General features: G+C 48.9%; 1 protein-coding gene across 1 annotated transcript in view; it reads left to right on the forward strand.

Moving 5' to 3' along the window:
* NEK11 (NIMA related kinase 11) overlaps positions 1-13313 on the forward strand; it is a 593243-nt gene extending 579930 nt beyond the window's left edge. The window contains exon 13 of the mRNA XM_086939910.1: positions 12696-13313. Within this exon, the coding sequence (XP_086796036.1) occupies positions 12696-12903 (208 nt within the window). The 3' untranslated portion in view covers positions 12904-13313. The remainder of the gene's footprint in view (positions 1-12695) is intronic.
* Positions 13314-13630: the final 317 nt, after the last annotated feature.

Consider the following 13630-nt stretch of genomic DNA (forward strand, 5'->3'; position numbering starts at 1 on the left):
CCTACTTTATTTTTCCTTGCAATATTATATAGCGCGAACTCGACAACATGGCATGAGCACAATTTACATTACAGAAGAACACATTCATTTGTGGTAGGCACAGGGAGACAACGCGATTTGCCTGGAATCACAGGATGTTGAGCTGATGCAGAGATTCGAACGTAGCTCCCCAGCTGTAAAGATCGCAATTCTAGAACTTGTGGCGCGAGGTGTGTCTAAAAGTGTATGTCGGTGCTGGCATCAATGAGAGAGACCTGTGCATTTTTCAAATGGGTGGTGAAAAAATATGAGTATGTTGCTGGAGATGTGGGCTGCCGTGCCACCAATGTACTTACCGGGGAGGGTAAACACCCATTATTCCGCAACTTTCTTTCCGCATACCATCACTCCACATACTTTCATTACGAAAGAACCATGACTCCGCAATGCCATTATAACGCATGGCATTACATTTTATATGCTTTTACCACGCATACATTTACAACGAAATTCATTGTAAATGCATGAATGGTAAAAGCATGTTTTTTTTAACGTTTGGATAAGGTAAGTATGGGTATAGGGGTATATGTTTTGGGTACTGAGGTATATGTTTTGGGGTGTTTGGGTATTTTAAGGGTTCAGATATAGTTTTGGGTGATGGGGTACAGGGGTAGTTTTAGCGTTTAGGGATAGGTATGGGTTTTGGGGTACAGGGGTATTTTTAGGGCTAGGCTTGGGTTTTGGGGTATAGGGGTATTTTTAGGGTTCAGGGGTAGGTTTGGGTTTTGGGGTACAGGGGTATTTTAAGGGTTCAGGGCTAGGTTTGGATTTTGGGGTACAGGGCTATTTTAGGGTTCAGGGGTAGGTTTGGGTTTTGGGGTACAAGGTTATTTTTAGGGTTTAGGGCTAGGTTTGGGTTTTGGGGTACAGGGGTATTTTTAGGGTTCAGGGGTAGGTTTGGGTTTTGGGGTACAGGGAATTTTAAGGATTTAGGGCTAGGTTTGGGTTTTGGGGTACAGGGGTACTTTAGGGTTCAGGGGTAGGTTTGGATTTTGGGGTACAGGGGTATTTTTAGGGTTCAGGGGTAGGTTTGGGTTTTGAGGTACAGGGGAATTTATAGGGTTCAGGGCTAGGTTTGGGTTTTGGGGTACAGGGGTATTTTTAGGGTTTAGGGATATGTTTGGGTTTTGGGGTACAGGGTATATTTATAGGGTTAAGATGGGTTAGTGTTTAAGGGTGTTGGGGTATTTTAAGGAGTAAGGGTGGTTCATGATCATGGGGTGCAGGGGTATTTAAAGGGAGGAGGGTGGGATTAGCATTCAATATGAGACATGGCATGAAGGGCGGAACGTACCACACGCCCCCAGCGTTTGTCACTCCCCCAGCACACGCCCACAGCACAACGCAGACACGCCCACAAGGGACTACTTTGCTGGCACGTTCTTTTACCTGTTAAATGTATATGGTGGGCGTCTGCATAGCCTATGTCCTTCTGCTGCAACTGCCCTTTCCAACGCTGTATTGGGTGTTGTGATTGGTGCTGTGGTTCCTGAGATTACCCGCTTCAAAGGTTTGGGCTCTCTCTTTATTATATTAGTACTAGCAGCCCGTCCCGACCTTGTCCGGGAGCAACAGGCTTCCCCGACCCCCGCCTACCCCTACATTGTCCAGCAGCCCGGGCCCCCACCCGGCCCGTTCCCCCGCCTGCCCCGACACCCGCCTGCCACGACCCCCGCCTGCCCCGACATGGTCCCCTTACCTCAGCCACCGCTCCTCCCGCCTGTCCACTGCTCGCACCGCCGCTAGCCTGTCCGCTGCTCCTCACGTCATCATTCCTCCCCCTCGCCATGTCTGACGCTCCCTTACCTCAGCCGCCGGTCCTCCAGCCTGTCCGCTGCTCGCACCGCCGATGGCCTGTCCGCTGCTCCTCACGTCACCGCAACTCCTCCGCGCCATTTCCACCGCTCCTCGTCGCGCACCTGGACGCCGCTCCTCCCCGCGCTCCTGACGTGAGCATGCACGTCGCGGCCGGCGCTACTTCGGAGGGACTACTTTTTTTTTACTGTACATTTTTTAAATAACGTTTTTCTTTTTAATTTATATAGCCTATAACCATCTACACACCCTGACGATTCCAACTGTGTATCGGGTGTGTGGATTGGCGCTGTGGTTCCCGAGTTTACCCGCCTCAAAGGCTGAAAGTTCTTCCTTTATTATAGTAGTATAGATAGATAAAGAGGTATTTGTGACGTATTACATTAGATTTGTATTTATATAATTTGATGATATGATGACTTGAAATCAAAATGATTAGACAACATGTTATTAATATGTGAGCAACATATTTGCATGGCAAACCTTGTATATTTCTCACTACTCCTGACACGAGGGATTCCAAACATATGATAGCACAGTTAGAAACAGAATCTATTCCAGATTTTTTATTGATTCAATTATATAGCATATCTATAAGTCTTTCATAGACAATTATCAGCAGATGTTTCAACTGCTTTTCCTAATTCATCTTTATCCTTCTTCAGAACAAGCAAACTTCATCACAAATGTTCACATTTCACAGTGTCCATAGCTTTCATCTATTAAAACTGCATTAGTTTCCTCTTCAGTAAGAAATATAATCCCTGCCCTTTATCTACTCTGTGCTGCTTTGTACCTTGATTGCTTATGCTCAATGGAAGCCTTCTACATTCGTAGATCAATTTATTTTAGTTTACAGAGCCAGATAACAGACATTGTTTCAAATTTGTTCTTAAAGAAAAGCTCTTTCTGAGCAGGTAATGCATCCACAGCAGTGCTTAATTTGTAAAAAAGAAAATAAGTGGCAGGAGGCCGCTGCAGCTTGCAGCCCCCGTGTACCAACACAACTTCTAACTATTACACTTCTACAAGTGAGAAAATTCAGACTATTCGATGATCACGAAGATATAAGAATAGTTTGGGCCACCGGTATTAGGGATTATTAATGTATATTGAATTAGTAAATAACTGTTGTTGTGCTCAATGTAAATCAAGCAGCGCCACCATGTTGTAGACTATCATAAGTGCAGGTGTTGGCAATTAAGGGCTAGTGCCAGTGCTGAGCACCGGAAGTCAGGGACTCATATTAAGCACTGATCCATAGCTAACTCACAGGTCTTCAAACTGAAGCCCAACCCCCCCCTCCCCCCCCCCCTTGGGAGCTGTGGCTGCATTCCCGGGGGGATGCAAATGCGTCTTCAGCTATTTGTAAATAAACATGGCCTGGAGGTGCAATTGTGTTCGATTGGCGCACCTGCAGGCTGACTTCATTTACATAAAGTGTGTGAACTGCGATCCTGAGTACCATGGGGCAGGGTCAATAAGTGGTGGCACATTGTCAAAGAAGTGGCTAAAAGGAGCAACACATTCTGTAACTTATTTTCTCACTTTGTCGCAGCATATTTAAAATAACAGGTGCATGTCAAATGAAAAATAAAAGCAAGTTAAACTAATAGGGGGGAGATGTACTATTTTAGGCTGTGAAATCTCATTTGGCTAATGTGTTCACTGCAGAGTCCCTGTGTGTGACAAAGCAGTCACAGAAAGTAATCCTAGTTGTGCAGTGGGGAATAGTGTCTGTGTTTTTATAGTGCTGTGAAATCCCAGGCGGTAACATAAACTATTGTGCATATGTCATGCATTATTTATATCTATCTATACTACTATTATAAAGAGAGAACAGAAACCTTTAAGCAAGGTAAACTCGGGAACCGAGGGGGCGCTAGAGGGCGCACGAGCTGAATGGCCGCACTCTAGTGTGGCTCCGGCTGCCTGGCATTCTTATCCTTCCTTTTATCCTTTAAAACTGCGCCCACCCGCCCGAAAACGGTCTGGGGGATTGAGATATATCTACTGCACACTCTGTCTGAGTTTGGAGATCCTACGACCTTCGGGGACGGAGCTAGATCGGGATCAGTCTGGAGCGGGAGAGACCGAGAGCTACGACCTCGCTGTAGGCGGCGTGGTGCCGCACGCAACGCCCAGGACTGACACGTGGCGTGTAGGCCGCACTACGCCTCGCGCACCTCCGCCTGGCGGGCCTGGCCCATCAAACCAGCAGTGGGACCCTGCCGCGGCAGCTTGCTTTCTGCACCGAAGACATTCTGTTGTACAACTGCATGGAACCGGCCTGTATTGGACACTAGACGTCGGAACCGATCCACCGCCGTGGTTGCCCACGCGTGCGCTTCCTCATAGAGCGGCTTGACACAGAGGTGCGATTGTTGCTTGCCTGGCATGGGGAAACCAGATACCCGGCAGCCCAAGCTGCAATTTGAACCAGCGACGCAAAAAAAGGGGACGAAGCAGCCGGGGGACAGTGCGCCGCCGAGGAGCCCGGCGGCAGAGGTGACCCCCCTGGTCCCGGAGATAACAACAATACTTCAGGAGATGCGGCAAGGTTTCGCCACGGTGGTGGACAAGGTGGACCGGCTCTCCGCCCGGATGGACGGCATCGTCCAACGAATAGATGTACACGACGAACGGCTAACGGAGGCCGAACGCCGCATATCCGAAACGGAGGATGCCACAACATCGCAAGCCACGCGACTATCCCGCATGGACAACATTTTGCGGGTGATCGCCGCCAAGAACGAAGAATTGGAGGCGAGGGGCAGGCGGAACAACGTCCGGATTACGGGAATTCCGGAATCCACAAACACGGGACGTATGGAGTTGTATGTAGAACGTTTGCTCATGGCCACGGTGGGAGAGGAGGCTCTCTCCAAACAGTTTATAGTGGAGCGGGCCCATCGTTCCCTTGGACCTCAACCTCAACCAGGCACTCCACCGAGGCCCATCATAGCACGCCTGCTGAACTACCGTGATCGGGATGCGGCATTGAAAGCAGCGAGGGCGAATCAAAACCTAAATTATGAGGGAGTGTCCTTCTCCATTTATCCGGACTTTACTCCGCTTGTTCAGGAACAGCGAAGGAAGTTTCTAGCCGTGAAACGAAAACTGAGAGGACTGACCATTGACTATGCATTGCTTTATCCTGCCAAGCTCCGCGTGACCCACCAGGGCACGCAACACTTTTTCTTGAACCCGCAACAGGTCGAGGAGTACATCAAGACCCTGCCGAAAAGGGACAAAAGAGCTGCACAGGCGGATGGCGGACACGATTCTGGTGCGGAATGAACTGGGTTCGTCGCTTTCGTTATTGATGACTCGTTGATATATGTTTTTTTCTTTGGATTACTGCTCCTGATATGGCCCCCAGGAGTGTAGGGCTGGGTGGTGCTGCAGGCCCTGTAGCATGCCAGGCCCCCAACCCCCCCATGCTGACTCACTCGCCCGGACAAGGACGGTAAGAATGGCGGCAACTGCGGTGAGGAGAGGCGGGGGTGGACGACGGTGCACCTCTAGAACCCCGAATGGGTGTACCCCACTGGACTTGCTCAATGCACTTTTACTGTTGGGTTGTTGCGGGTTTGATCGGGGAGGGGGGTGGGCACAGGGTACTGGCGAGTTGGGGGCGCTTCAGTGGGTGGGGGAGGGGGGAAGTTCTTTAAGGGGTCAGTTCGTGCTGATCTGGTCCATGTTTTTCACTGTCCTCGAATTGGGCCTGTGGCCCCGAGTAATAACTCTGTGGTTGCCGGCTCCTCTCTCTATGTGTCGCTGCTCGAGAGGGGACAACTGGGATGCCTCATGGTTGGCAATGTACGGAGGCCTGTTTGCTGAATGGCAACGGTTACGATTTCTAGTGTTGGATGCCTGGGTTTGCACTGGGTTTAAGTTTTCGTTTTGTAGTCGAGCGTGTGCACCTTCACCTCATCGACCTTCCACCCGTCCTGGGGTGGGCTGGTCTACTGTCTTTGCTATGGGGGGGGGGTTCGGGGACTGCTATTTGTGGTGGACGGGGTTACTGTGGGCCGCTGGTGATTCTAACTATAAGGACTGTTGGTGCAGTTGGATTGTTCTGTTATATGAAAAGATGTTGGGATGGGGGACACTTGTCTGAATGTTCTTACTTGGAATGTGCGGGGCTTGGGGGATCATCGGAAGAGACGCCACGTTCTGGGATATTTAGACAGACATAATGTTCACATAGCGTTTCTGCAGGAGACACACTTTGCACCCCACAAGTTGCCAGCCTTTGGTAGTAGATGGGCCTCGAGTGCTGTGTTCTCCTCGTATTCCTCCTATGCCCGTGGTACTGCAATCCTGGTTAAAAAGTCAACGCCCTTCCACATGGCTGGCATGAAATCAGATGTACAAGGGAGATATTGCCTGCTATGGGGCAGATTGGGCCGTGTGACGGTCACCCTTGCGTGTTGTTATGGCCCCAATGTGGACGACCCGCAGTACTTTGAGACACTCTGGGCTGCTATACTGGAAGCGGGGTCACAACACATAATATGGGGGGGGGGACTTCAATGTTACTGTGAACCCGACCCTGGACCGCTCACACCCGGCCCCACACCACTACACAAAAGGGCGGGAGGCGCTGCGCGCCATCTTGGAGGAGAATCACCTAGTGGATGCTTGGCGAGCACACTGGGGCCGAGGGGGGAGGGAACGCATTTCACGGCGCAGGCTAGGTCCTGGGCCAGGCTTGATTATTTTTTTCTGACCACACACATGTATGCCACTGTCACATATGCACGACACCTCCCTCGGACTTATTCGGACCATGCCCCGGTTCTGGTCGCCATGCGCGGAGCTGAGCTAGGTCCTCCTGTTACCGCGTGGCGCATGCAGGCCGCAATGCTGTTAGATGAGGAATTTAGAGAGACGCTGCGCGAGGAATGCTTAGATTTTTTTGCGAGAAATAAGGGGTCTGTGGATGCAGTAGAGACAGTCTGGGTTGCCTTCAAGGTCACACTAAGGGGTTTCTGCATAGCGAAGGGCTCGGGGGTGCTTAAAGCTATCCTGAACCGTTTAAAGGCGCTAGAAGTAAAACTGAGCCGGGCGGAAGAGACCCTCCGAGCGCGCCCCACTAGCGACACTCTGGCAGAGATTCGAGATTTGGTTACTGAATATTCCGAGGAAGCTGCACGTGAGGCGAAATTTAGACATAAATACTGGGTGGCGCGGAAATATGGAGAAGGAGATAGGCCTGGGAAGGTGTTGGCGGCTACGGTCCGGCTTGCGAGGGCGCCTACTACTATACTAGAGCTGGAAACAGCCGAGGGGCTGCTGCTCCGCGACTCCACGCAAATCCTTAACGAGTTCGTGGGCCATTACAATAGGCTGTACACCTCTAAGGGACTGGGGGGCCCACCTTTGGACGACTACCTCGCGGATGTCGCGCTTGGTTGGCTGAGTGACGCTCAACGGGCGTTTTTGAGTGCCCCGTTTGAGCTGGACGAGGTAAAAGAGGCGATTATGAGTATGCAATCAGGCAAGGCCACAGGCCTAGATGGCATCCCTATTGAATTCTACAAAGCATACATTGAATTCATGGCCCCGGTACTGCGGGAGGTCTATGAGGACGCTCTGGAGGTGGGGCATCTCCCCGCATCAATGAGAACTGCGCTTATCATCTCTTTACTCAAGCCCGGGAAATCTGCATCGCACTGCGACTCATATAGACCCCTCTCTTTATTGACGTGTGATGTGAAAATTCTCGCAAAGCTCATTGCCACCCGAATTAGTTTACTGCTGCCTAACCTGATCCTCCCGGATCAGGCGGGCTTTGTTCCAGGGAGGGCTACATCCCACAATCTACGCACCTTTTTTTCTGTGTACGACTCTGTGCATGAGGACCTGCCCATGGCGGCCATCTTTTTGGATGCCACCAAGGCATTTGATTCCCTGGAGTGGGATTACGTCTTTGGGGTACTAAACCGCATGGGATTCCCGGCCATCTTCGTTTCCTGGATAAAACTGCTCTACACGCGGCCCACGGCCAAAGTCCTTATTAATGGGCAGCTTTCCCCTGACTTTGAGATCTCTAGGGGTACGAGGCAGGGGTGCCCCCTATCCCCCCTGCTCTTTGCAATCGCCACGGAACCCCTTGCTGCCAAACTGCGGCAACATTATAAGGATAGCGCGCTGCGTTGCTTCCAGCGACAAATACTCATATCCATGTACGCGGACGATATCACGCTGTATGTCCGGCACCCTCGGGACAACCTACACCCCATACTTAGGGAATTCATTAGATTCGGGACTCTCTCGGGAGTGCAGATAAATTGGACCAAATCGTGCATATTCCCCCTCACGGCGGCCACACAGGCCTTCCCATTGGAATATCCGCTCACTTGGACTGAAGGTGATTTTAAGTACCTTGGGGTTCACATTGAGAGGGACCGGGAAGCGCTTATGAGAGCGAACTATGGCACTGCCGTTAGTAGGATTGAAGACCAGGTCGCGAGGTGGGTGTCACTTCCCCTGTCGATGGCGGGCAGGGCTTCTTTGATTAAAATGGTTGTACTTCCGCAGCTGCTTTACCTGTTTCTCAACATACCCTTCCATCCTGGTACATACTTCTTTAAGAGACTGAGGTCTGAAATGCTCAAATTGGTGTGGGGTGGAAAGCAAGCTAGGCTCCAATGGGAGATTCTGACACGGCCCTATGTGCGGGGAGGGTTCGGTGTACCTGATTTTGAGCTTTACTTCAGGGCAGCCTAGGCGCACTATGCTTACTTCTGGGTGAGACAGCCGAGATACATGCCACAACTGGCTGCGGAACACTGGCTGGCGCACCCCACGCCTATCGAGGGAGCTCTGTATGCCGTTGTTGAGGGGAGGGATAAGACCCCGAACACTTTATCTAGCACTATCACGGCCTGGTTACACATTTGTGCCTCCCTGGGGCTGCAGTTCCTCTACGCTCCATGTATGCCCCTGGCTTATCACCCACAATTGCAGCTGCTGCAGGAAACTGGCTTCCAGCGTTTACTGTCTAAAATCCATGTCCGAACGTGGGGGGATCTATATCATGATGGCGAGTTCCGCACGAGGGATCATTTGTTTGGTACCATACACCCTACCTCACTAGAGGTGTTTTACTACATGCGCCTGCGACATGGGCTGCAAGCCCTTACACCTGAATTTCCGCGCGAGCCACCGATCCTCATACCCCTGCAACACATAATGCAACTTGCGAATCCATATAAGCTTGTGTCCACGTTGTACAGATCAGTTAGAACACACACTGACTTCACCACACTTCCTGCCAAAGCGAAGTGGGATCAAGAGCTGCCTGCCCCACTCACCGATCAACAATGGGAATTTAGCTTACTACAGACAGAACGTATCTCATCCAGCAGCAGGTATAGAATTATTCACTACAAATTTGTGCACCGATTGTATTATACCCCGGCTCGATTACACAGATTTGGGCTGCGAGACACTGCTAATTGCGATCGGTGTGGAGCCCCTGGAGCTGACTTTCTACATCTTGCCTGGGAATGTGCCACTGTACGTCAGTATTGGGATCTAGTATTTCAGGCCCTCTCTACAATGATCAATGCTACGGTGCCGCCAACTCCTGAGATGGCACTGTTGGGTTGGGTCGTACCCCTGCAGGCGGCTCACCGCAAGTATGTCGCGTTAGCCTTGTTGCTAGCCAAGCGGAGGGTGGCCTGTAGATGGGGCAGAGGCAGGGCGCCCAAATTTAAGGAATGGATACGGGACCTGGTGTATTGTCAGGAACAACTGCACACGTATGCGGAGTTACTGCCACTCTCATCCAGGCCGACTGATATCTGGGCCCCGCTGCAATGCTACCTGATAACGGAAGCACCGAGTGACGATGAATTGTGATCTGTAACGTTGTTCTAGGTGTAATGAAGAAGGGGTACTGAACCGCTTTGGACCTACCTGCAACTTTGTATGCCTTGTGACTGCACTATGCACTTTACCCCCCTTGCCATGTCTCTGAACTGTCCTTGTTGCTTCACTCACCTGTATGCCTTACCCACCCATGGTTCACCTGGTTGCTGCGGGATGCTGTTCCCCCCCCCCCCCCCTCCGAAATCTGCTTGTTTGTGGTGCGCACGCTTATGACGATGTTGTTTTGTTTGTTTTCATTGTTCTCTTTTTTAACCAAAAAACGACAAAAGTAAGACGCATTTATATGCTTCCTATACCTGTGCTGTTACTGATGCCAATTTTTATGTATACAGCTCCGCAACACAATATTGATTTTTTTGCTGATGCTTATTTGTGCTTACTGAAATGTGCTATAGCAGCCGGCCTCCGGGTTGTGGCAGTATGCTGTGTATACTTAACGGTACTAAATAAACGTCTTGCACCAAAAAAAAAAAAAAAAAAAAAAAAAAAAAGGTAAACTCGGGAACCACAGCGCCAATCCACACACCCAATACATTGTTGTAATCCTCAGGGTGTGTAGATGGACATAGGCTGCATAAAATAAAAAATAAACGTAAATTAAAAAATTAAAGTTTAAAAACAAAGTAGTCCTCTAAAACAAGCGCCGGCCGTTACGTAGTGCTGACTGCGACCTACACCTGCGTGATGACAACAGGCGGGGAGGAGCGGTGACGAGCGGCGACGTGCGGCGAGGAGTGTCGTGCGGCGAGGAGTGGCGCGGCAGCTCAGGTAAGGCGAGGCGGGAGGCGGTCCAGTCAATGTCGGGGCGGGCGGGGGCCCGGGAGTGGGGGCTAAGTCCGGAGCGCGGCTGAGGTAAGGCAGAGGCGGGAGGCGGGCGGGAGGCGGGCGGGCGGGCAGCTGTATAGGCAATGTCGGGGTGGGCGGGCCCGGCCGGGACTAAACAAATGCTCAAAATGCAGCCCCCAGCCCCCTTCTGTCCCCGGGCAACTCCGGGGCAGGCTGCTAGTATAAATATATTTTAGTATTAAGTAATCAGACTATATCTCAGCACATTTTTATAATTGTCCATTTAAAGGACACACTGCAGAACTCACCTGGTAACACCGTCTCACTACCTCTCAAGATGAATAAATATTTGATCTGGTGGAGCTCCGAGTGACTATATTTGGTGATTAACCATTTACGCACATTTACCTTTCAGGTAGTAGAGATGACATTTTTTGTTTTACACAAAAGGGCACACAGCCTGCTTGGTGCTCCGGGCCTAGTGATGGCTCAGTGGAATGGGCAGAGCAGCCAGACTGGTTCACAGAATTGTAGGTATACCCACAGAATTTGGCCTGCACCCTTCAAGAGTTCAATACATCGTTTACATTTTGCAAAATAATAATCTTAGAGAATGCAAAGTATTTAGTTGTTTTCCCAAAGAAACAGCAAACGAAGGGTCTTCGCTTCAATTCAGTTCTTTATTCAGTTTTCTTTTTTTTTAGAGTTGTAGGTATGACTGGTGCGCTAGGTGCTGTGGCACCAGATCCCAGTGGTATGAGGGACAGCTAAACCCCATATCTGTTTTACTATTCTCCCTAATTTCCATTAGGGTGTAGTAGCCACTTGCTCTGGCAGTGTTGCTTTGGGCCTTTGAGTAATGGTCCTGGGGTAACAACATTTCTAGCCCTGGAGACACGTTACTTTGGGCATCAGAGAGATGACAGTGACTGGAAAGGGGCAAAATGGAAGCTCATGTTTTAACAAAGGGCAGAGGAGGCATTTCACTTGGCGAGGCAGTAGCTATCATTGTTGAAGCAAGTGCAGCAGCACCGGGGTCCAGGGGTCTGAGGGGCCCACTATATTACAAATATGCCTTTCTTTAAAAAAAATATTTAAAAAGTGTATGGGGACTCATATTCCTTGCTAGCTTTAGGGCCAAGACCACCTTACTTGCAAAAAGGAGGCAACACATGGGAGTTCCATTTGTTCTGAAAGGAGGAAATGTGGCCTAATTGTGAGAGTTGCTGAATTTGGAGCTGGGGAACCAGGTTCAAGTCCCAGCGTTTGCTCAACAAACCTGTGATTCTTGGCAAAGCACTTCATTTTCCTGAGCCTTAAAACAAATCTCACCTTGTGTAATTTAATTGGAGAAGATTTCTTGGTACTTAGGGCCACTGTCATCATTACTGCAGCATTGGTGCCGATGAGTGTGATAGGTTCACAACATCCCAATTTTGGGGAGCAGAGTTTTTTGTTGTTAATTTATGTTTTTGTTTGATGAATTTGCTTTTTTGTAAGTCACACGTTTATTGCGAATTATATGGCATTGAAAAAAGAACTCTGAAATGATCTCATAAGCCCACCCCCTGTGTTCAGCCTGCCTCCCCCCAATCCTTCTCATAAATGTTTGGAGGTGGGCCCTAACTTCAAAACATTTTATTGGGTGGGTGTGGGGGGGGGGCAGTAGGGGAGGGGTTCTTAGAGCAAAAAAGTTTGAACACCTCTGGGCTAACTGCATACGCCACTTTAGTAATTTGTGATACAGTGACAACAGCCCCAGGCCTGGCTGCCTCTTCTAGGGCCCGATTCACAGAACTAACTTAAGACAAAATCCTAAACTTACTACTTTTGGTATTCACAAAAGTTAGGATTTTGTCTTAAGACAGACTTAAGATAGACGTACAACAGAATCCTAACTTAAGTCAGTCTTAAGTCTGTCTTAAGTCTGTTTTAAGACAAAATCCTAACTTCTGTGAATACCAAAAGTAGTAAGTTTAGAATTTTGTCTTAAGTTAGTTCTGTGAATCGGGCCCCTAGTGTTTGCTACTGCTCCTGGCGCTCAATGCACTATTCCAGCCTCAATTGTGTTACATAATATTAGGGCTGGTTATATGAATCTCCAAATTGTGTAGCTCTTATTTATTCCATTTTTTTTCTTTTTTCAACAGATCAGCAATTGAGAATCTGGGAGAAAGCACCTTCGAAAGGGTTTATGAGTACCTCAAGGGAGCAAAACAGCGAAGCGCAAGCAGAGAGGAGATTGAAGTGTTCCTGGAGAAGGGGTTCTCCTCGTCTAGGGACTGCTTCGAGGTGGACCAGCTCATTTATTATGAGGACCAGCTGCAGGCATCTGCCAGAAGGATAACTGACTCATAAGATGTGCAGAGGAAACTAAGCAAAGACCTTCAAGCTGGGTCGTACAAGCATAGAATGCAGACACGTTTCAGCTCAACAGATGTTTGGATGATCACTGTGAACATAAACTTTATGCATTTGTTTTATTTTTACTTTTATTTTAATAAATAATGTTTTCGTATATCCAATGGAACTTCGGAAGAAAAAACTGTGAAGTGAAAAGTGTTGAGATTTTACAGCTCCCAGGCATTAGTTTAGGAACTCACTGGCTGATCTAGCACCTGGATTCCCTCTTGGGGAATTAAAGCGCTATACAAATCAATATAACATAACATCCATGAAGACTGCCCACAACTCTAAGTGAGAACCCTACATAAAATAATTCTTACGTATAGGCATAAAAAAAAGAAAAGGAATAAAGTGCCGAGCATAATAACAAATATTGAGCATGAAAGAACTAAAAAAGACCAAACTGTATATAAGTCAATGTGACAGTGAGAATGTAGCTGAGTGAGAAATTCTGGGTAGTGTTTCTAGAAGGTCAGATGCCCAAAAATATCCTAGCCACCAAAACAGCCACAGGTAGCTTTATCCATATTGACTATCTGACATTTGAAAAAGTCAATTTATAATGCATTCCACCATCCAAGATTTTTTAAGCAGATTTTTTACTTGCTTACGTCACATCCCCAATCAGAGTATCGTGAGATTCTTCTTTAGAGCATTTCGTAATTATTGCAAGCAGCGA

Source organism: Lissotriton vulgaris, chromosome 10 (assembly GCF_964263255.1).
Source record: "Lissotriton vulgaris chromosome 10, aLisVul1.2, whole genome shotgun sequence".
NCBI lineage: Eukaryota > Metazoa > Chordata > Amphibia > Caudata > Salamandridae > Lissotriton > Lissotriton vulgaris.